Below are 24,893 nucleotides of genomic sequence, written 5' to 3' on the forward strand. Positions count from 1 at the left end.
GGAGTATTTAACAAGACTGTATTACAGAAAAATATAATTCATTGGGAGAAAGAATGAAAATTACTAAAGTGCAAAAATAATTTTGGAAAAACAAACAAAAATATTATCGGAAATATTGCAAAAAAGTAGTAAAAATGCATTTGTTGGATAACACTGGTAACAGGGAGTGAATGTAGAAATGAGCTTTTATTGTGTAAAAACACTAGTTTCATACAAAATCACATATTTAACAAAAAAGTCAGTAGTTTTTACACAAGAAACCTATATGACAAAAAATCCCTTATTTGAGTGGAACAAATAACAATAAAACTGAAAACACTCAATTCTAGGCCATCATAAAGAACCTGAAAGTGGAGATTCCAACATCAAAAATTTGAGGAGACAATCAAAAGAATGCCTGTCAAGAAATTTTAAAACCTATAGAGAGTTCACATTCATTGCTGCTTTTCCAGCTTGCTGCAACAAGTCTCGCGATGTAAGCATACACGATGTAGCAATAAGTAGATTCCATCTTCTCCGTTTAGCAACAAATCTAAGAGCTGCAACTTCACCATATGTACAACCGCCAGGAAACGCTACGACAATAGGTTGATCAGTGCTTACAAGAGGTAAAGGATGTGGAGGTGGGGCATTTTGACGGTTCTTCTTAAAAAATATATCATGCTGATACCCTGCAGCTGTTAATGTTGGATCACAGAGATTAACGAGACCCAAATTTGAAGCAACTTATGGAATAAAAGAAAAAAGAAAATCCTTTAACTTGATTTACAGAAATTTCCTTATTTACAGTTTCTAGAAAATAATAATATTTCAATAGTTGAAGTTTTGACAGTTAGTTATGCATAATGTATTAGAATAATGACATGATCATAAATCCATGATTATGATTAGTGTACAAAATACATGTATCATGGAATCAGAAAATCACGTACTATCGAAGGTAACTAATGAGTAAAGAAATTCAGTTTAGGAAATTGTATTCACTTAACTAGTATTTTTACAATAATAATAATGATAAGACAACTAAACTATGAGAAGTGAAAATTGAGGTTAATAGTTGTCTCACAGATATCTCAGTCGATTATCAAATTATGTAAGTGAAGTAAAAACTTCAATGCAGCAGAATTATTCTTAATGAAGTAGTCTCTGAATTAAAAAGATTAATGTGTGCTTAATTTCTAGTTGAATATTTTTCTGAAATAAAATAGAGAAAATCAACAGTAAAATGATGTGAAGATTTCGAGAAAAGCTCTCTCTCTCTCTATATATATATATATCGAACATTTTGGTATAAAAACCACTACATTAATCATTTAAACAGTCACGTGAAAACTAACAAACCAGCGGAGAAGAATCTCAGGAACGTTGTTTTTGAGAAACGTAGTCAAGTGTTCACGGAATAACTAGGGGAATGCAAAAAGGCAGAAGCATTACTGATTCTTAAACCGGGAGCCACCCCTGTTTTTAGACCAAAACGTCCGGTACTTTATGCAGCGCTACCTATTGTTGAAAAGAATCAGAGCACCTGCAAAGAAGTGGAATCATAGAACCAGTGAATTTTTCTCATTGGACAGCACCAATAGTGATTGTTAAAAAGCCTAATGGAAATATCCGGCTATGTGTAGATTATTCGACTGGATTAAACGAAGCACTTGAAGACCATAAGTACCCTATGCCGTTACCAGAGGACTTATTTGTGAAAGTGAATGGGGTGGGGAGTATTTTGCAAAACTGGACCTATCAGAAGCTTATCAACAGATTCCAGTAGCCGAAGAGTGAAGCATTATCTGGCAATAAACACGCATAAAGGTTTGTTCCGATATAACAGACCTCCTTTTGGAGTAAAGACCACCCCTTCAATCATCCAACAAGTTATGGACATTATGCTGCAAGATATTCCTGGTACTGCGGCCTATCTCGATGATATACTAATCATAGGTACGGACTATGCTGAATTGGAAAATAAGGTGGATATGGTTCTCAGACGTATAGCAGATTATGGTTTCAGATTACGTGCTGAGAAATGTGATTTCTACACGGAGCAAATTTTCTATTCGGGATTCATAATCAACAAAAACGGAAGAAAGCCTGATTCAGAAAATGTCGAGGCTATCAAGACCATGCCTCCACCGATAGATGTATCAACTTTACGTTCCTTCTTGGGAATAGTTAGTCATTATGGTACTTTTCTTTCAGATCTGCATTGTCTCCGTGCCCTTTTGAATTTATTACTAAAAAAAGGCTAGCAAATAGGTCTGGTCAACAGAATGACAAGAAGCATTCTTAAAACTAAAAAGATCCTATCATCAAACCTTCTGCTTACACACTATGATCCAGGTCTTCTAATTGTGGTCGCAGCAGATGCGTCAATTACGAAATAGGAGCAGTGATTTCACATACCTACCCTGACGGATCTGAGAAGGCAACCTCTCACGCTGCACGACCGCTGACTACAACAGAAAGGAACTACAGTCAGGTAGAGAAAGAAGCCCTATCTATTATATTCGCTGTAAAAAAGTTCCACGAGATGCTATTTGGCAGACAGTTTACCTTATTAACAGACCATAAACCGCTAATGACAGTTTTTGGGTCCAACAAGGGTAAGCCTGTATACACAGCGAACCGTCTACAGCGATGGGCAACTACATTACTGGGCTATGGTCTCGAGATAAAGCAACAACCGACAACGGATTTTGGACAAGTAGATGCCCTCTCAAGATTAGTTGGTTCCCATACAAAACAAGAAGAGGTACTTGTAGCTGCCGTAAATGTTGAGGCTGAGGTTCACACAGTGTTGGCAGACTCAGTTTCCGAAATACCGATCACATTTGAAGTCATTAAAGAAGCTAGCGAAAAGGATATTGAGTTGAAGATTGTTCGCCACTGTATACTCAACAAGTGGCCTTCATCTAGACTACACGGAGAGCTCTTACAATATTTTCGTCGATGATATTCACTGACATTTGTCGATTTGTGCATTATGTTTGGCCACCGTATCGCTATCTCCAGAAATCTTCGACACCAAGTCCTTAAACAGTTCCAGAGTGGGCACCCGAGGATAAGTAAAATGAAGTCACTGGCTCGAAGCTACGCATACTGGCCATCAATGGACCATGATATAGAACAAAAGTATCGCAGTTGTTGGTCCTGTTTAGAGGTCGCAACGAATCCGACTACAGCAGAACCACAACTATGGCCAAAACCAGACGGACCCTGACAAAGAATACACGCTAATTTCACCGGTCCAATACAGGACAGAAATCACTTGGTTGTTGTCGATGCTTTCACAAAATAGCCGGAAGTATATGACATCGAAAACGACGTCAGAGAGTACAATAAGAAATTGTCAGGATTGTTTGAATGCTTTGGGGTTCTGGTGATCTTGGTAACTGACAACGGCACTCAGTTTATGTCATCTGCTTTTAGACGGTTTTGCTGTGAAAATGGAATATCGCATCTACAGCCTCCTCCGTCCCATCCACATTCTAATGGCCAAGCAGAAAGATACGTGGATACAATAAAAAGAGCTTTGGTCAAAGAGGGAGGAGAAGGTATTCCAGAACAAGTGATCGGTAAATTCTTAATGTCTAACAGAGTTATCCCCGATCCGGCAGTGCCAGAAGGAAAGTCAGCAGCTGAGTGTATGTTCGTAAAGAAAATTCGGACAGTCTTTTACAGTATGTTACCGTCCAGAAAGACAAATAAGCCTCAGAATGAGTATCGGATGGTCACTCGCAGCTTCCAGGTGGGCGAAAGGGTACCTGTCAAGTCTTATCCAGGTAATAGGAAGTGGAAATCAGGTGTCATAGAACGTCGGATCGGAAATGTACTGTATTTAGTCCGGAGAAATGTCGGGACGTGTATAAGACTTATAAATCAAGTTCAAAGGGATGGCAGGACATTGATCCCACAAAGCCGACTCCCGTTTGAAATGCTCGTGTATTCATCTCAAAAAATACCTAAGGAGAACGAATGTAGAAGATATAAAAGAAGAAAGGGCAAAGCAACACTGTGCGAGGAATTCGGTAACTAAGTTTCAGGCGGACCCGAGGAAAAAGTCTTACACAAGAGACTTTAAAGAGAGGAGGTGTGAAGACGGTCCACGGGTGAACTCGAGGAAGCTCTAAGAAGCTCAGAAAGAGCCGAAGATATTCCATCTAATCATCTTTTGGAAAAATATTCCAGAATCTCTACGTGTAGCTTCCCTATTGAAAAAAATGCTAGAAACCCCTGTATGCAGATTGGATGAATATAATGATGATTTCGTTTTTACTAAAAACTATAAATGCCTGAGAGTTTTGTACCATATTTGACACTGTTTGTAATAGCATTCATTTCACTTGTCTTCTCATTTGTGATTTGGAGTGTCCTAGCGCTCGAGTGCTGAAGTTGTACTCGGAATATTAAGAATCTAAGCTTCATATATAACAACTGACGACGATGATGGAATTCTTGGGGAGAATGAAGTTGGTGTAGCGTTCATGTTCAGCTGTGCCAAGTTTGCGTAGCAGTACTCTGACGTTTAAGGTATAATTAGATTTTCCTAGGTCGACCTTCAATGCATTTTTGAATCCCTTGGACTACGATTCAAACCATCAAAATGAAATTCATGGATAGAATTAATGATTTGGTCGACATGAGATTTCAATGTATCGTCTGTTAGCCCCTTTTCATTTAGGCTCATTTACTGAATTAAAACTTCTGGAATAGGAATCTGGAACCATTTGTAACGTTTTTTTGACGCTACAGCAACGCTTCAACTTGTTCAAACGTAATTGATATCTTGATAAGTTCACCTCCTCGCCAGTTGTTATGTATAGAGCATAGACTCTTGATATTCCGAGTACAACTTCAGCACTCGAACGCTAGGACACTCCAAATCACAAATGAGAAGACAAGTGAAAGGAATGCTATTACAAACAGTGTCAAATATGGTACAAAACTCTCAGGCATTTATAGTTTTTAGTAAAAACGAAATCATCATTATATTCATCCAATCTGCATACGGGGGTTTCTAGCATTTTTTTCAATAGGGAAACTACACGTAGAGATTCTGGAATATTTTTCCAAAAGATGATTAGATGGAATATCTTCGGCTATTTCTGAGCTTCTTAGAGCTTCCTCGAGTTCACCCGTGAACCGTCGTCACACCGATGGAATGAAATGATATAGTAAGAATGGATCTGTACTGACGATGATACATGAATTCAGTCAGTCAGTCAGTCACAACGTAGAACTTGGTACGTACGCACATCGGTTCGAGTTGCCATAACACATTAACACAGAAAAGTAGTTGTCGATCCAAATCCCAAAGTGGTAGAGGTAGTAAGAGTATAAGCAGTAATCCGAAAGATTAGGGTTTGAAGATGTCATTCAAAGAGTATAATCCAGTGAAATGAATTTGGAAATAGAAAAACATAGAGACATGAAGAATTCAGAAGACCAGAATTTGGGAGAACACAAAGAGTGGATGCACCTTCGCCATTGCAAACGATTTTCAGCCATGTCGTCCAAGGTCTCTAACCATCGATTGCTATCATCTTGCAGGTCCCAACCAGGTAGTCCACACCTATCAACATGGCTCAGTCCAATTGTCAGTGACTTCATGGATTTGTGCCACGTTTTGGTCTGGCCGCCCGTGCATGGAGGACAGCTGACAGATGCATTTCCAGTAAAGACCGGAGTCAAACAGGGCTGCTTACTATCCCTTTTCTTCTTCCTTCTAGTAGTTGACTGGATTATGAAGACCTCGACATCTGAAGGGAAGCACGGAATACAATGGACATCTCAGGATCAATTAGACGATTAGGACTTCACAGATGACCTGGATCTACTATTTCATACACATCAACAAATGCAGGTCAAGATAAACAATGTAGCAGTAGCCTCTGAATCAGTAGGCCTCAACATACACAAAGGAAGAAGCAACCTTCACGAGCACAACACGGAGAATATTAACCCAGTCACACTTGATAGAGGAACTCCAGAAGAGGTGGAAACATTCACGCACCTGGGAAGCATCATTGATGAACAAGGAGAATCTGATGCAGATGTAAAGGCGAGGATCGGCAAAACAAGGAACGCATTCCTACAGTCGAAGAACATATAGAACTCAAAAAAACCGTCAACCAATATCAAAGTCAAGATCTTCAATGAGAACATCGAGACAGTTCTACTGTACGGAGCTGAAACTTCGAGAACTACCATAACTATCATCAAAAATGTACAAGTATTTATAAACAATTGTATACGTAAGATACTGAATGTCCGTTAACCAAATACCATCATCAACAACCTACTATGAAAGAGAACAAACCAGCTTCCAAGTGAAGAAATTAGGAAAATACATTGGAAGTGAGTAGGACGAACATTGGACGAACATTCATGATCTCATCAACTCAGTCAGTCAGTCAGTTACAACGTAGAACTTGGTACGTACGCACATCGGTTCGAGTTGCCATAACACATTAACACAGAAAAGTAGTTGTCGATCCAAATCCCAAAGTGGTAGAGGTAGTAAGAGTATAAGCAGTAATCCGAAAGATTAGGGTTTGAAGATGTCATTCAAAGAGTATAATCCAGTGAAATGAATTTGGAAATAGAAAAACATAGAGACATGAAGAATTCAGAAGACCAGAATTTGGGAGAACACAAAGAGTGGATGCACCTTCGCCATTGCAAACGATTTTCAGCCATGTCATTCAAGGTCTCTAACCATCGATTGCTATCATCTTGCAGGTCCCAACCAGGTAGTCCACACCTATCAACATGGCTCAGTCCAATTGTCAGTGACTTCATGGATTTGTGCCACGTTTTGGTCTGGCCGCCCCTAGCTTTCTTCCAGCCTACTCCTACACCATGGAACATTGCACGTCTGGGTAGCCGGTGGTTGGGCATACGTAACACATGTCCCAGCCATCTCAACTGATGAAGTTTCACTACTTCATCAATCGATTTGCCATCCTTACCTAGTACCCGTTTCCTAACAACTGCATTACTTACCCGGTGGTCCCAGGATATACGAGCAATGCTTCGAAGACATCTATGATCGAATACTAGTAGCTTACGAATGTTCTCTTCTCTTATCCGCCATGTTTCACTTCCATAAAGTAGGATGGAACGGACTGCTGCACAGTAAACCCGTCCTTTTGTTGCTAGACGGATATCTCGCCTACGCCATAAATGACGCAAGTTGGTGGAAGCTAGACGAGCCTTCTGTATCCGTGCTGAGATTTCGTCACACACCAGACCACAAGGGCTGATGAGACTCCCAAGATAAGTGAAGCGGTCGACACGCTAAACTACTTCACTCCCTATCATTAGTTCAGGTGTCCATGCAACCCAATCCTGAAGTAACATTTTGTACTTCGAGGGAGAGAATCGCATCCCGAACATGCCTGCATAGTTGCTTATAGTGGTCAGAAGACTGCATTTTGTCAGCGTCTTCACCAAATAAAACTATGTCATCGGCGTATTCTAAGTCAACAAGTGAGTCTCCTGGTAAAAGTTCAACTCCTGGAGATTGAGATGATGAGAGTGTTATCTCTAAAAGCATGTCGACGACAAAGTTAAACAAGAATGGGGAGAGTGGACAGCCCTGACGAACACCACTTGAGGTAACCAATTCTGATGACAGTTCGCCATAGGCTCTAACTCGATCAGTTGTGTTCGAGTAGAGAGCCTTTATGAGGTTAATGTACTTCTTTGGTACTCCTTTCAGTGACAAACACTGCCATAGAACCTCACGATCAACGGAGTCAAATGCCGCCTTAAGGTCAAGAAATACTACGATTGTGGGACGTCTGAATGTATGTCTATGTTCTAGGACCTGACGTAGAGTGAATATCTGGTCTATGCAACCACGTCCAGGTCGGAAACCAGCCTGGTTTTCTCTAGTCTGCTCTTCACGAGCTTTGGATAGGCGCCTAAGTATTATTGAAGCTAATATTTTAGACACTATATTAGTCAAACTGATTCCTCTGTGATTGTCACAGGAGGACTTTTGTCCTTTCTTATAGACTGGCACAATCAGTGATTGGGACCAGTCAGATGGAATTACGTCCAGTTCCCAGATTCTACCTAAGACCTCAGTCAATCTCGTTGCTAGTACTGGACCACCATCCTTAAAAATCTCAGGGGTAAACTTGTCAGGGCCTGCTGCTCTCCCTCGCTTTAGATTTCCTATAGAGTTTTCAACCTCGTAGAGAGTTGGAGGACTTACCTCAATTTGCCATTCAGGACGACTGGGGATCGTGGGTAACTGAAGTGTGGCTGAAGGTCAGTTGAACTGATCCCTAAAGTGTTCTGCCCATCGATCCAATCTCCTGGATTGAGAATGAATGATATGTCCATCTTTATCTGATATAGTTTCGCTGATATTTGGGTTCCTAATACCGATTTCTTTAACAAGTCTGAATAGCTGTCTGCTGTTACCTATTGCCACTGCCTTTTCCATCTCTCTTGCTTTCGCTACCCACCACTGTTTACGATCATTGCGTAGGCTTCTTATTAGCCTGCGCTTAAGCTATGTTCAGAGCCAGGTGGGATGAGTTTACGAGTATCTATCAGTGCGGTAGATGCTGCTGTTTCTCCCTAACCCTATGGTTTACCGTACTAACAGATATCACTGCTGTTTCCACAGCTTTTCGGATGTCATTCCACGCTGCCTCGGGGTGGGCACAACTTACATGGCTGCCTAACTGTTTTTCTAGTTGTTCCTGAAATATATTCTTAGCTTGCCTATCATTAAGTAGAACCCTAAGAAGTTTCCTTGCAGTGTTTTTCCTACGTCCAGTAAGACGCAGACCGATACTGCTCGCACTAGAGCATGATCTGAATCTAAGCATGTGCTCCAGAATGAGCGACAGTCTATCGAGCCCCTCCATCGGTGGCTGATAGCGATGTGATCTAATTGGGTCCAACGTTGGGACGAATTCGGGGTCGCCATGTCAAAAGACGCTTTTCCTTGTGCTTAAAGTTAGTATTTGCAAGAAATAGGCGGTTATCTGAGCACAGCTGCAACAGACGGTTGCCATTATCTGTTCTTTCAACCACGACACCGTAAGATCCACTCAGGTGTCTTTCCCTTTCGCTTAGTTTACCTACTTGAGCATCAAAGTCACCAGCCACTATTACTACATCAGAGCGCCTGGCTTTTCGGAGAAGGTCGGAAAGCTTTCTGTAAAACTCATCCTTTACATTATCAGAGCTGCAGTCAGTGGGGGAATAGGCAGAGACGACGAAGGGGCAACGAAGAGTGTCCCTATCTTTCCGAGTCTTTCCTGTTCCGTTTAGTCGGACAGCGCACAGACAACTGTCTACTGGGATCCAGTCTAAAAGAGCTAGTTTTGACCTAGGACTTAATGCTATACCTACTCCAGCGAGGCCACGGAGAGCAGCATCAGGGCTTCCAGATACACGAAGTGTGAATCGAGTTGGTTCTTTATTATGACATGGTGAGGTCGAATAAATGACGCTACTCGGATCTGGTATGCGCGTTTCGGAGACGCAGCACACATCGATGGTGCGAGATTCTAAAGTCCTATCTAAGGAGGCCTGTTGTCCAATTTAGCACAATGTTCGGAAATTAAAAGTTCCTACATGTAGTTTAGAGCGTGGTTTCAGAAGACCAGGAATAACGTCCCACGTACTCGAATCGTTTGCCCTAGCGGTGAGAGGTGATAAAAGGGCGTGAGAAAGGTTATTCGTGAAGATAAGAGAGTTATTAGGAGGTGTAGAGGGGATTTGAATGTGACCAACTTGGTCTCGTGTGTTGTTACGGGCATGAGGGCTAATATTGGACGTAGAGCCTGACAAAATATACGTAACACTAGCTCTTACAATGAGTGTTCTACGGAGTCAAACAGGAATATTTACCTGAAAAATAAGGTTATAAATACACAACATGGTTCAAATCACTAGTCAACTCCATCGACCGATGCCATGTTTTAGTTTGTCCACCTCCAGTTTTCTTCCAACTTACTCCTACAATTATCAGTATTGCATGTCGAGTTTAGCAGCGATTGGAGGTACGTAGCACATCTTAATGGGAACAAACTAGTCATGAAGGATGAAAAGGAACCCTCCATATTGCAAATCCAGTAGTTAAGAACGTGGATTTTTTAAGCATCACAAAACAAAACGTCATCAACAACCTTTGATTCAACAAAGACGTCTCCAGGTGGGAGACATTCTAAAAAATCAAAATAAACTGTCACTTTTAGGAACACATGATGGTGACACTCAAAGTTGGAAGTGGAGATTTCTGACGAATGCTATTAAACGTAGTAGGTTCAGATGATAGTTTGCTGTATGACCTGGCTCAAGTGGCGCTCCACAATAGGAACTTTAGTGGATGATATGAATTTTGGTGCACCTATCGGATACTCAAACATAAAAAATCAAAAACCAACGGAATTGAAAATCAGAAATAAGGCTAGTCAAATATTGGTATGTCCATATCCCGAAATCATGTGGTGCTAGGATCCTATCTGTGCATGCAGGACTATAAATGAAATCAGATCTATTTTTCGGGCTTGTTGCTTGCGAGCTCCAACTAGGTTAAAGGTGATTATGAAAGCCTATAATTTGAAACTACATTAGGCAATTAAAATATTGATAAGTGCAAAAGTAGCTTTTGTCATATTAGCTTAGATAACCAGGGATAAAATACTACTTGGAGCTGCAAAAATAAGACGTTAACATTTATCTAGTCTCCAGTCTGGGAAGCAGGGCAGTATGACAGCCCTCACACAAATCAAATGACATTTGTGTGGCGCATATATATCTGGTGCTTCTTTGTACCGATATTTATGTGTTCAAATAAATAAATAAATAGTCTCCAGAGTACAATAAGTGAACCGACACCGTCTAAGGATGCATCATTCGAAAATCGTGAGACTGTACTTACAGATGCATAAAAATTCTCAGTGTATTACGATTTGGACAACAAATGTTTTAAGGGTTACTTGTAACGACATTTACGAAGAACCTGAGGGAATTAATAATTTTGCATCAAAAGTTTTATCTAACGGTGTAATGATGTGTAATAACGAGGGACGCCAAGATACATACACAAATTGGTAAACAATTTTTAAAATTTTACTTTGAGGAATTAATCGAGTTCCTATTGTCCCACTGGCACCCAAGGGGAAATGGCGCCGATAACGTGGTTGACCATGCACGATATGAATTTGTTTGTGACCAGCAGATGAAGAGTATCGGCGATTTATCAAAAAGCCTTTCCCATTAAAACTTTCAACTGCGTTGCTATATACGACGTATGGCAGATTGCCTATATACAGATAGAAAATATGTGGAATAACGTCCCACGTACTCGAATCGTTTGCCCTAGCGGTGAGAGGTGATAAAAGGGCGTGAGAAAGGTTATTCGTGAAGATAAGAGAGTTATTAGGAGGTGTAGAGGGAATTTGAATGTGACCAACTTGGTCTCGTGTGCTGTTACGGGTATGAGGGCTAATATCACTTCCCGGCTGCCCACACCGTGGAAGGGTATTTCTTGAGGGACCTGAAAAAGAAGTTGGATTAGTGTTGGTCTTAACGACCTGGGAGCGTGACCGCAGTGCCCAAGGGACAACTGCTTGAGGCCGGTCACACACGACCTTTTTGTGGGGAATTTTTGAAGTGTTAGCTCCGTTCTTCAAAGGACCTTACCGCCGGAGACGGATATCCGTGGGATAAGGCGAGGTGTGCATTTTTAGGGTCGACCTTTTCTAACCCCACCCCTCCTTGAGGGCAGCATCGCTGTTATGCTGGTTGTCTGAAGGAAACACCTTATTGCCGTCACACCTCTGTACAGTCGGCAGTACGACTTCGCCTTCGGACCTTGGGATTGCTGCTTTTAGTCTTACCGCTCTTCAACCGACCTGTCTGGCATGGTGGGGCCTTGAGGAACGATTGTTCCAGCCAGCATAGCTCGATTGGATCATCACGATAGGCAGGCCCGACCACCACGTCAAGGTAGCAGCAACGGTTGGGTGATACATGAATTAATGATAAATGCAATTGTCACTCCATAAACCTTGTGCTACTGACTAGTAGAAATGTGAAATGATATCGTCTGACCAATGACTGTGAAGATTTATCATCTATTAAAAATAAAACTCTTAACATATACATAATATAAACATTGGTATGAGAGGGTGCACCTAATACATATGGGCCACTCAGATATCATTGATTTGTGTGAGGGCTGTGATACTGCCCGGGTGCTCAAACCGACAATAAAAATGGAAAATAATTGTGAAATTTTCTTTGATTGCCTTAATTACAAAATAAAACGTTTCAATAAAAATCTTCAAACTACCATAACAGTACAAGCCCAAAGTTGAGGTAGAAGATTTGTTATTTTAGTTATCACCTAACAGTTTAAAAATGTTGATTTCTAATTTAATTAGTTAAGAATATGAGACTTATAAAATATCAAGGAACTTCCTCTTTATAATCGTCACTGCAAGAAACATACCTTCAGATGGGAGACCCATTCGTTTAAGTGCTTCAATTAATTGTGGCTGCGCAATTAGTTCAAAGTCTGAATGATTTTGCTCAGCAGCGGAAGAGTTTGACTTAACAGATTGAAATTTCGAGTCTAAAAGACCAGCTGACCAAACAGACTCTAAAAGTCGAACAACTAAAGGGCAATGTTGACCAGAATAAACATATGTAGGTGAAATAACTGTACGATCAACATGTCTATTGGCCTGTTTCCAATTGCTCAACTGTAACAAATGATGTAGATAACTAAAGGTAGAAAAAAGTATTTAAAAAATATTTAATATCAGAAGGGGTTTGTGTGGATATGATAGTAATTTTAATAGTTGAGATTATGAGTCAATTGAAGCTAGACCACCATGGAGAACCTGGAAGCACTGGACGACCGTTCCGTTCTAATGTGGGACTCCTCAGCAGTGCGCATCCATGTGCATTCAACAAATTGTTTATAGGAGGCACAATATTTCTACACAAACGCATACACAAAGCTACATGGATCTCACCAGATCACACCACAGAGAACCAGATAGCTCATATTTGTATCAATAAAAAATTCAGAAGGTCAATGGAAGATGTGAGAACCCGGAGAGGAGCTGACATAGCTTCAGATCACCACCTGGCTATGGCCAAGATGAAACTGGCACTAAAGAAACACTGGACAACTGGTGTAACAACATTACAAAGGTTCAATCCAACCTTGCTTCGAGACACTAATAAACTCAACCAATTCAAGATAATTCTCAGCAACAGGTTCCAAGCTCTACAGGATCTACAGAAAGAGACTAAGATGGAGGACAACTGGAAAGGGATCAAAGAAGCATTAACTTCAGTAAGTCAGGAGGTGCTGGACGAAAAGAAGCATCACAATAAGGAATGGATCTCTATAGGAACCCTGGACAAGATTGAAGAAAGGAAGAACAAGAAAATAGCAATTAACAACAGTCGAACACATGCAGAGAAAGTCAAGACACAAGCAGACTACACAGAAGCAAATAAGCAAGTGAAGAAGAGCATTAAAGCTGACAAGCAGAAATACATGGGAGAACTAGCAACGCCGGCGGAAAAAGCTGCAAGAGAAGGGAATATGGAACAACCATATGATAGAACGAAGAAAGTAGCAGGGAAATATAGTAGACCAGAGAGACCCGTCAAGGACAAAGAAGGAAAGACATTCACGGAGATCAAGAACAGAGGAAAATATGGGCATAATACTTCGAGGAACTGCTGAACAGACCAGCCCCATTGAATCCACCGGACATCGAAGCAGCACACACAAACCTTCCCATAGATCTCACTCCACCAACGGTTGAATAAATCAAGATGGCCATAAGACAAATCAAGAATGGGAAAGCAGCGGGACCTGACAATATACCAGCTGAAGCACTGAAGTCAGACATTGAAATAACTGTAAACGTGCTTCATGTTATATCCTAGTGAAGACGTAAGTACAGGTAACTTCCAGGACCTATTAATGGACTATTATTCTATATATATTCTTGTGGTTTAACTATTGAGTAATTAGATTATGTATATCTATATTCATCTTATTATAAGTTTCATTTTGATCTATGAATTATTATTATAACGGATTACTGTCCCTAAATTATAATCAGTTTATTGATTATTGTATCCCACGTTCACAGCCACATTTGGCTTGATCTTGTACAAATATTATTTTCTATTTTATGATGTGATGAGGTCTGTCTGTCTGTTTAGTATGTAAAGCGAGTATGCTTGTAATAAATGATTCGCATAGCAGAAGATGCAATTTGTGTTCTGGACTCAATTGGAAGGGCTGGTCGAATGTCATTGATTTGTCACAGTGTTAAGATTAGACAAGTAGTATTTCGATTGTGAATAATTCACGTATAAAAAGCCGGACATAAAACCACAACAAATTAGCTTACAGCCTTCTTTATTTTTTAAATTCATAACACTTCACCTTCTATTCAAGAATATTTGGGAGGAAGAACAAGTGCTAACGGACTGGAAAGAAGGATACCTCGTCAATATACTTAAGAAAGGAGATCTGAGCAAGTGTGAGAATTAAAGGCATCACACTACTGTCAGTGCCAGGAAAAGTATTCAACAGAGTGTTGCTGAACCAGATGAGAGATTCAGTAGATGTCCGGCTTCGAGATCAACAGGTTGGATTCCGTAATGATCGGTTGTGCACAGACCAAATCACTACACTACGGATCATTGTTGAACAATCCATTGAATGGGACTTGTCACCATATATCAACTTCGTTGACTATGAGAAGGCGTTCGACAGTACGGAAAGGAGAACATTATGGAAACTTTTTAGACACTATGGAGTTCCTCAGAAGATTTTCAACATTATCCGGGACTCATACGACGGACTAAAGTGAAAAGTCGTGCATGGAGGACAGCTGACAGATGCATTTCCAGTAAAGACCGGAGTCAAACAGGGCTGCTTACTATCCCTTTTCTTCTTCCTTCTGGTAGTTGACTGGATTATGAAGACCTCGACATCTGAAGGGAAGCACGGAATACAATGGACATCTCAGGATCAATTAGACGATTAGGACTTCACAGATGACCTGGATCTACTATTTCATACACATCAACAAATGCAGGTCAAGATAAACAATGTAGCAGTAGCCTCTGAATCAGTAGGCCTCAACATACACAAAGGAAGAAGCAACCTTCACGAGCACAACACGGAGAATATTAACCCAGTCACACTTGATAGAGGAACTCCAGAAGAGGTGGAAACATTCACGCACCTGGGAAGCATCATTGATGAACAAGGAGAATCTGATGCAGATGTAAAGGCGAGGATCGGCAAAACAAGGAACGCATTCCTACAGTCGAAGAACATATAGAACTCAAAAAAACCGTCAACCAATATCAAAGTCAAGATCTTCAATGAGAACATCGAGACAGTTCTACTGTACGGAGCTGAAACTTCGAGAACTACCATAACTATCATCAAAAATGTACAAGTATTTATAAACAATTGTATACGTAAGATACTGAATGTCCGTTAACCAAATACCATCATCAACAACCTACTATGAAAGAGAACAAACCAGCTTCCAAGTGAAGAAATTAGGAAAATACATTGGAAGTGAGTAGGATGAACATTGGGGAAATTATCAGAGTGCACCACGAGGCAAGCCCTAACTTGGAATCCTGAAGGGAAGCAGAAAAGAGGAAGGCCAAAGAACACATTACGCCGGGAAATAGAAGCAGATATGAAAAGGATGAATAACAACTGGAAAGGATTGCCCAGGACAGGGTTGGATGGAGAATGTTGGTGGGCAGCCTGTGCTCCTCCACGAGGAGTAACAGGCGTAAGTAAGTAAGTCATTAGATGGAAAGATTCGCAAACATTACATCATATAACTAGAATCAATTACGTAATTTAATTGCATAAACACCAGTAAATTCAGAAAAAAACTTCCTATGTATCAAGTGAGACTAAGTTGTGATTGGTTACCGAGTGAAGACATACGTCCGGCTGTAATAAACATACAAATCATTTTTAAACATCAAAAGGTTGATTTCTACACGGGTTTCACCGTGCTGATTACTTGCGAATTGTACTAATAAACTATTGTCTACTTTAATCTGATTCTCAATTGTTGGTCGGATATTAAATGTCTGAGTCACTTATATCGTGAAATACTGGACCTATGGCGTTGTTGAGTTCTCTGAACTAGATAGTTGAGTTGTGAGTCTAATCCCTTGATCGATATTATATCGTATTATCTAGTGTGCTAGTGATAAGATCACATGAGCAAACAATGGTTTAGACATTAAATAGGAATAATATATTTGTAAAATCTCAGCGAACTACAAATTCATTCGCTGAGATTTTACAAATATATTATTCCTATTTAATGTCTTACATCAACTCGGCGCTCAAATACTGTGAAACTATTCGCTCTAATTTAGACGAGAGTTCTTATATAAACAATGGTTTATTTTGTCGTAAGCTAATCACAATCTTCAAAATATTTTAGTTGATAATTTACACATGAAGGCTTGCATGTTTCCACGGAAGTGGGACGCCATAATAATTAACTACAACAAAGTCAACTTACAAGTTTAGTGAAATTTTGTTGTAAAGGTGGTGTACATCTAAACAACACAAAAATGACTGAGTATTTAGTCTTTACAAAAACGATTAGAGTATTGGCGTTTCCGATTGACCTACAGTAAATGCTATCGTTTACGAACGATTGAAGTTCCTTTTGATACGGCGAAAAAGATTGGCTCAGACCGGTGGTCTGTCAAATAACAACACCTTAAAGTTAGTAATCCGTACGCTAATAGAGATAGAGAAGACAAGATTTACCGGATATACTCCGTACAGAAGTCAAAAACTGAAAAGGAAAAACTTTATCGATCACCTTGGAACACATAACAAAAATAGTAAATTAAAAATGACAACAACCAATTAGATAACGACAAATGGTACTGCAGAACTGAATTAGAAAAATATCATCAACAATATCCTTTAGAGAAAGAACTACCATGTAATAACTAAAAATTAGATAACCTGGTCTATTTTCAACAGACAGAAAAAAGTTAGAACTTGAATGAGTTAAAATGAGGACAAGAGAAAGTAAAAAAATGCAAATAGTATGTACACTATCGCAAGTGCAATAAAAAATACATCTCTACCATGAAGATCTATTTTAAGTAATCATTAATGAGAGAATCCAGTCATAACATTTATTTCAAACAGTAAACTAACTAGAAAATTTACAGTTAACAATATAAAGCATACTGGTTATTTAATATGTTACTATTTTTCGTCTTAGTCTTCTTATTGGTATTTTAGCCTAGCCCTTATTTTAGTTTACAAAGTTTATCATGGTATCTTGCAGAAAAAAATATGTTTTAACTAACTTGATATGTTTTTTCTTTTCAGCCTGATTTGGTTGATTCATAATTTAGATTACTGTCTTAAGTAAATACTATCAACTCAAATAGACAACTGTTGAAAGTTAAGGAGCCCTAGATTGTTATTTTATCTTACTTTGGGTCTGCTCAATAGTGCGTTACTACGACTGTGCAAGAGATACGTGACCAGGAACCTATAAGTTTTATGAAGAGCGTATTAACTTTGGACGACTGAGGTAGAATCTAATGATCTACACCGCTAACTTCACCAGTAATATTTATCTCTAAATATTGATTAAACTTCACCAGTCATAGAGTATTCAAGAATACTTCTTAAACTTAATCACAAACAGATAACTGACTGTTATTAGGAAGGAAGGTTAGTGGAAATTGTTATTTAGCCGAAATTAGTCTATGATTCAAAGTATTTTAAAACTGAACAATTTCAACAAAGATTAGAATGTCAGTACTGTTCTATACTTAAATTTGATGTTGTTATTTAGCTTTTACTATCACCTTGAGATAGGATAACATAAAGTCTTTAGTTTAGTTAATTTATTATTAGATTTGCTAGGATGAAAGTCCATTAGGAACCATTTACGGTTCTAAGCTCAATAGAAAATGATGAACTGAACACGAAAAGCTTTTGATCCCTTCCCTACGTGCTGATGGTTAATGAGATAAGCTTTTGGTTCAACTAAGCCAGAGATACTCACTGAGGACATTGGGTGATGGAAACGACACAACGCTAATTGACAGAAGTTGAAGAGTATGAAGGGAATATCTGAATGGTGACTGATCCCTCTAAAGTTGTCATGACTCATAGTTCGTCATCTGAGTGAGGACAGACAAATAAAAATATCATATTACTAGTTATTCATCAAATACGATAAATCTTGAACCAATCCAATCTATTTAGAGCATTGAAATTTTAAAAAATCTTACTTGTAGCGAGATTTTTGTCGTTGTGTTAATTTTAACTTGGCAACAGTATGAGTTAGTGAATGACTGGACTTTTTTGTCGAGTTATTTGTTTGCGCCACAAACATGCTTGATTGTGGGTCAGTTGGATGATTGTTTGTAATAGATGTTTTTGTAGATGATATTTCAGGGAGTTTAGAACGAGGATATAATAACCCAAGTGAGGATAACGCTTCAAGCATAGGAAAGGTGATTTGACCAGCAGCATGTATTATGGCACGACTCATTACCTCGTACAATTCATCACCTAATCCATCATGTAAAACACAGTTCAATGCAACCAGACGGAGCCCATCAATTAGATGATCACCATGGCTAAAAAAAGGTCACATAAAAACCAATAATTCTGAAGCAAACGGATATGTATATTGGTTTTGTATACATTAGATAGTTAGAAAAAAATCTTATAAAGCAGATCAGCTAAGCCCAGAAGTAGATGATATATAAGGAAAGAAACAAAAAAGGACATTCATGATGGATGACTATCAATAATAATGCGAATTGCGTCTAGACCTAAGAGTGAAAACTTCAGAAGTGATTTAAGATAATTAGGTAAATAATTATGATACGAAAAGCTGATTAAGAGAAAAATATATTGGTCGAAGTTATACTGTACACATGCTGATTTGTTTCTATCTAGAGGTTGAGATAATTGAAGGTTATGTAAACGATAACAACCGGTTGGTTAAAATACACACGTATGCCGGACCATATCAAAAGATTGATCCAAAAGATCTTCAAACAGTTAAAAATAAAATCGAATCAGAGACAAGTCAAATTTTGAAAGAACTAAAATCAGTCACTGACATCTTTTTATGGTTTATTTTATATCCCAAGTCATGCACTACATCACATTTTTGTAGTTTACCTAAAATTAATAAACCAAACATCCCACTAAGACCTATAATGGACTTTACAAGCGCGGCTGTACATTATTTAAATATCTGAGCAGCATATTAAAGCTTGATTAGAAAGTTCTCAATCTTCTTTCGAGACAGTGTTTTGGTAAGAATACTTCTGAAATCTTTCATTAGTGACGATAGTTCTGCCATAAACAATGCTCTATATACCAACTTTCTGAAAGCGCATCATACATTTTTGAATACATATAATACGCAATGTTCTTCGGTGGGTATGATTACCGCGTTTAATTAATAACTCACTCATAGAATGTCTCACCTGTAACGTTTCGAGTATCTAGAAAAGTCGTGTTCCAAAGAAGTCCAAAATTACTGGAAATAGGAAGCCGTATCAATCTGAAAGCATGTCAGTTACTGAAAACTGAAATGCATACAGAAGTCCCTCAAATAATAAGAATATCAGATATTCGAGATGCAGCACATTCAGTCATTTTGTCTGTTATGCAAGGACCGCCGAGGTAATTGAAATAATCGCTTGTCAAAACACATTCAAAAGTTGCTTTTGAATAGAGTAACACTATAAAACGTGATGAATCAAACGAAGTCTTTGGACAGGATAACGATGTTTATATTTCCAATTCATTTCCAGTGACATTACAACACACTATCCTGATCCTGCTATTCACTATCACTAAGTGGATATCTACCATTAATTTCATTATATGCACTATTACTTTGATAATAAGCAAAACGATTATGTCGGCATCCAATTTATTCCCTAAATTCTTAATTATAGTAATATACTGCTGTACACAACTTACATTCCTAATTTTGTTGACATTCCACGTGAAATGACTTCAATTCTCACTATACATGGAGTTAACTGTTGAACACGCGATCAGCATCAACTCATCAAACCGTTCATTTCCTTATACATATCATACGTGAAACGCCTCTTTTTTCAACTATTGAACACGTTTGATAAAGCCAGAGGTCATTTAGACTCCCCTGAGAACACCACCAGTGAAGAGATTCAGTATCCTATTAATTTCGATCTATGTAGGTTTATTTTTAAACAACATTTCTTTTCAAAACCGAACTGTCAGAAACTAACTGAATTATACAAAATATTGTAAAAGTAATGAAAAAAATGTTGACAAACTGAAGTTTCTGATGAAGATTTTCGAACAATTTACAGATCTTAACTCACTGTGTAGTCAACCATTCGATAGCTAAACGCATAGGTAAAGAATTTAATACATCCGCCAAATTACCACATGAACCACCAATTGAAACTGGAGTAAATTTTCGTTTACTGTCAGCAGCATTAGAGTCACCATCATCATCGTCATCATCAATAGAGGGAATTCCAACTTGACCAATTGCAAGAGCTCCCCCGCTACCGGATTGTAATAATAAACTTTGTGCTGTACGTAGATCTTCTACACGTTCTTTAAGTGTCATTGCACATAACACTTGTTCTAAACATGCTAACAGAAATGACAATTCACGTCTTTTAGCTAAAAATGGACCTAGACGTGTACTAATATTCCGCAAATTATAGGTGTTATTAATAGTACTAGTAGTCTGAATTAAGTTTGGACTAGAATGTTGTTTGTGCTGAACAGTAGATTTTTGACTAACCAATTGCATTTCTAAATCACCACGTGAATCTTGAAGTTTACCACGCCAATCCAAAAGTAATGAATGAACACGAGATATATGGACATCTCTAACATCCTTCATAAAACGAAAGGAATAAAAACGGTTATTTTTTAGATGAATATTCATGATATTTAATTCAGGTAGAATCATAATCAGAAAAATCTACAGAAATATATCATACTGATTCAACCATTTCACTGAGGCGATATAAGTATAACCATAGTCAATCATTTGAGTTAACTTTTTTATGTTACGCAAGCAGACATTGAGTTTCAGTGAAGACGTTCGAAACTTAATAAGTTAGTGTGAAGTAATTTAAGCATGGAAAATTTATTTGTATGAAATGACTAGGATTTTTATTGTCATTTATATGGGACCAGTAAGTAGATAAGAATATATAGTGGCTATTTACTGGTACATAATCTGTCTTGTAGAAATTCAAATTGTCGGATGGGAAAAATGAGATATTTCTGTACAAAGTTGTTGCTCGCTAATTGTATTTTGTAAATACAAATTATTCTAAAGTAATCCAGAGTGTACTAAACTGATGTCAACAACTTTATTCATACGGATACTTTATTATAATTGGGTTGATCAAAAGAATGATGCACAGTCAGTCAGTCAGCTACAACGTAGGACCAGGCACATATATGCATCGGTCCAAGTTGCCATACCTCGTTAGCACAACAAGATCAACACCGGATTAATAGTAGTTAATTTAGTGTTGGTAGTAGTATATAAATTATAGGTTGTATATAAGGATATAGTATAGGAAGGAAGAGAGATATGAAGCAATTTTAATCTCAAGGTTTAAGGGAAGATAAAGAGTGTATACACCTACGCCATTGTGATCGATTCTGAGCCATGTAACACAGAGTCTCCAACCATTGGTTACGATAGTCACGCGAACCCCAACCAGGTAGTCTGCATCTGCCAACATGGCTCAGACTAGAAGTTAGTGACTTCAAGCACTGATGCCATGTTTTGGTTTGGCCGCCCCTAACTCTCTTCCAACCGTCCCCAATACTAGTCATCATAGCGCGTCGTGGTAATCGGTGTTCAGGCATACGTAACACATGGCCCAACCATCTCAGTCGATGAAGATTCATCACCTCATCAACTGATTTACCATCGTTCCCTAATACCCTGCGTCTAACCTCACTATTACTTACCCGGTTATCCCAGCAGATGCGAGCAATATTTCTAAGGCATCTGTGGTCAAATACTAGTAACCTACGAGTATCTTCTACTCTTAATGGCCATGTTTCACAGCCGTAAAGTAGAACAGAACGAACTGATGCGCAGTATACTCGTCCCTTAATTGATAGACGGATATCTCGTCTACGCCATAGGTGACGTAAGTTGGCAAAAGCCAAACGAGCTTTTTGAATCCGTGCTGAGGTCTCGTCAGACACCAACCCATTAGGGCTGATCAGACTTCCAAGATAAGTGAAGTTGTCGACGCGTTCGACTACTTCACTCCCTATCCTTAGTTCAGGTGTTGACGCAGGCCAGTCCTGGAGTAACAATTTACATTTGGATGGGGAGAAACGCATCCCAAACATCCTGGCATTATTACTGAGTTCCAACAGAAGACTCTGCATTTTGCCAGCGTCTTCACCAAACAGGACTATGTCATCTGCGTATTCTAAGTCGCTTAGTGGTCCCCCTGGTAGGAGATCAATTCCTGTAGATTCAGTCGAAGAGAGTGTTATTTGCAGCAACAGGTCTATAATGAAGTTAAACAAAAACGGGGATAGTGGACAGCCTTGTCGGACACCACTTGAGGTTGTAAAATCATATGACAGTTCGCCATAAGCTCTTACTCGACTAATAGTGTTCGAGTAAAGAGCCTTCAAAAGGTTTATGTACTTCTCAGGTACACCTTTCAATGACAGACACTGCCACAGAACCTCTCGGTCTACAGAGTCAAATGCTGCTTTCAAGTCAAGAAAAACTATCATTGTCGGACGCCGATAAGCGTGTCTGTGCTCTAAAACTTGACGAATGGTGAATATGTGGTCGATACAGCCACGACCAGGTCTGAAGCCAGCCTGATTTTCTCGTGTTTGCAGTTCACGAGTCTTAGTTAGGCGCCCGATAATTATTGAGGCTAGTATTTTAGATGCTATGTTAGTCAGACTAATCCCTCTATGGTTATCGCAGGATGATTTGGACCCCTTTTTATATATTGGGACAATCAGTGATTGTGACCAGTCGGATGGGATTACATCCGTCTCCCAGATTTTAGCCAGAATATTAGTCAACCTAATCGCTAAAATTGGACCACCATATTTAAAGACCTCTGGAGCCAATCCATCTGGACCAGTTGCTCTTCCTCGTTTCAGATTAGTTACAGCCTTTTGAACTTCAAGTAGGGTCGGGGGGCCTACTTCAATGTTCCATTCAGGTTTTCTGGGAATAGTGGGTAGTTGTGCAGTAGCTGAAGGCCAGCTAAACTGCTCCTTAAAGTGTTCCGCCCATCGTTCTAAACGTTTAGGTTGAGAGCAGATAAGGGTTCCGTCTTTTTCCGAGATTGTCTCACTTACACTTGACTTCTTAATTCCGGTTTCTTTTATTAGTCTGAATAGTTGCCTGGTGTTGCCTACAGCCGCTGCCTTTTCCATCTCTTTTGCTTTCGTTGCCCACCACTGCTCACGATCGTTCCTTAGACTTTTAGTTAACCTAGATCTAATTTGTTTACGCTCTTCGTCGTGTTCAGAGCCTGATGGGATGAGTTTACGCGAATCCATCAGTGAAATAGACTTAGAGGAAATCCACTGGTTTTTTGGAGCCCTATGGTTTAAATAACGAATAGATGTTACTGCTGTTTCCACAGCTGTTCGTATGTCTTTCCAAGCAGCATCTGGGTCAGTCTCGTTTACAGAACTGCCTAGATGTGAACTCAGTTGTTTCTGGAATTCGCATTTGGCTTTCTCGTCCTCCAGTTCAATCCTAATGGGTCTTCTTAGTGTAATTTTCCTGCGTCCATTGAGGCGCAGACAAATGCGCGCTCGTATTAAAGCGTGATCAGAGTCTAAACAAGTATTCCAATACGAGCGACAATCTTCTATTGAGCCTCTCCAACGATGACTGATGACAATATGGTCTATTTGAGTCCATCGTTGGTTTGGTGCAGGTGGTCGCCATGTTAGACGATGTCTCTCCTTATGTTTAAAATTAGTGCTTGCTAAAAATAAACGATTGTCTGAGCATAGTTGCAACAGACGATCACCATTATCGGTTCGTTGAGCCGGAATACTAAAACACCCACCTAAATGTCTTTCTGTTTGATTTAAGCTGCCTACCTGGGCATTAAAGTCACCCGCTACGACTACTATGTCTGAGCGCTTAGCTTTCTGAAGAAGCTCAGAGAGTTTTCCGTAAAAGTCATCTTTTACTTCATCATGGCTGCAGTCAGTGGGAGCGTAGGCAGAAACGACGAAAAGGCAACGACGTGTGTCCCTATCCTTCCGAGTTCTTACGGAGCCATTTAGCCGGACAGCACACAGGCGACTGTTAACGGGGATCCATTCTAGTAGTGCCTGTTCTGCCCTTGTACTTAGTGCTATGCCTACACCTGCAAGTCCGCGAGAACTAGCCAACGGGTCGCCAGATACACGGAGGGTGTATTTCGTCGGCTGTCCATTTTGGCGAGGTGAGGTCAAGTGAATGACCACACTAGGATCCTGTATGCGTGTTTCGGAGACACAGCATACATCAATGGTACGAGATTCTGGAGTTTTAGCTAAGGAGGCCTGTTGACCGATTTGGCATAGGGTACGTACGTTGAAGGCTCCAATGTGTAGTTTGGAGCGAGGTTTTAGTAGACCTGGGACAGCGTTTCGCGCACTAGAATCGTTGGCCATGGTGACACTTGAGGAGGAAACCGGAACAGGAAGTTTAGTGTTGAAAGTCAAGGTAGAAGGAATAGTAGGAAGTGAAGGAGATTGATTATGAATACAGTGGTCTTGAGTGTTGTTAGAGGTATGAGGGCAG

The 24,893-nt window shown here is 39.4% G+C and overlaps 1 protein-coding gene across 1 annotated transcript in view; it reads right to left on the reverse strand.

Moving 5' to 3' along the window:
* Smp_024000 (putative vacuolar protein sorting (vps33)) overlaps window positions 1-24,893 on the reverse strand; it is a gene marked incomplete at its 5' end in the record, with an annotated part of 40,005 nt that continues 15,112 nt past the window's right edge. Inside the window, 4 exons of the mRNA XM_018789644.1 lie at window positions 1-725; window positions 12,485-12,759; window positions 18,334-18,684; window positions 20,440-20,969. Of these exons, the coding sequence (XP_018655066.1) occupies window positions 418-725; window positions 12,485-12,759; window positions 18,334-18,684; window positions 20,440-20,969 (1,464 nt within the window). The 3' untranslated portion in view covers window positions 1-417. The remainder of the gene's footprint in view (window positions 726-12,484; window positions 12,760-18,333; window positions 18,685-20,439; window positions 20,970-24,893) is intronic.

Source organism: Schistosoma mansoni, chromosome W (assembly GCF_000237925.1).
Source record: "Schistosoma mansoni strain Puerto Rico chromosome W, complete genome".
NCBI classification, from domain to species: domain Eukaryota; kingdom Metazoa; phylum Platyhelminthes; class Trematoda; order Strigeidida; family Schistosomatidae; genus Schistosoma; species Schistosoma mansoni.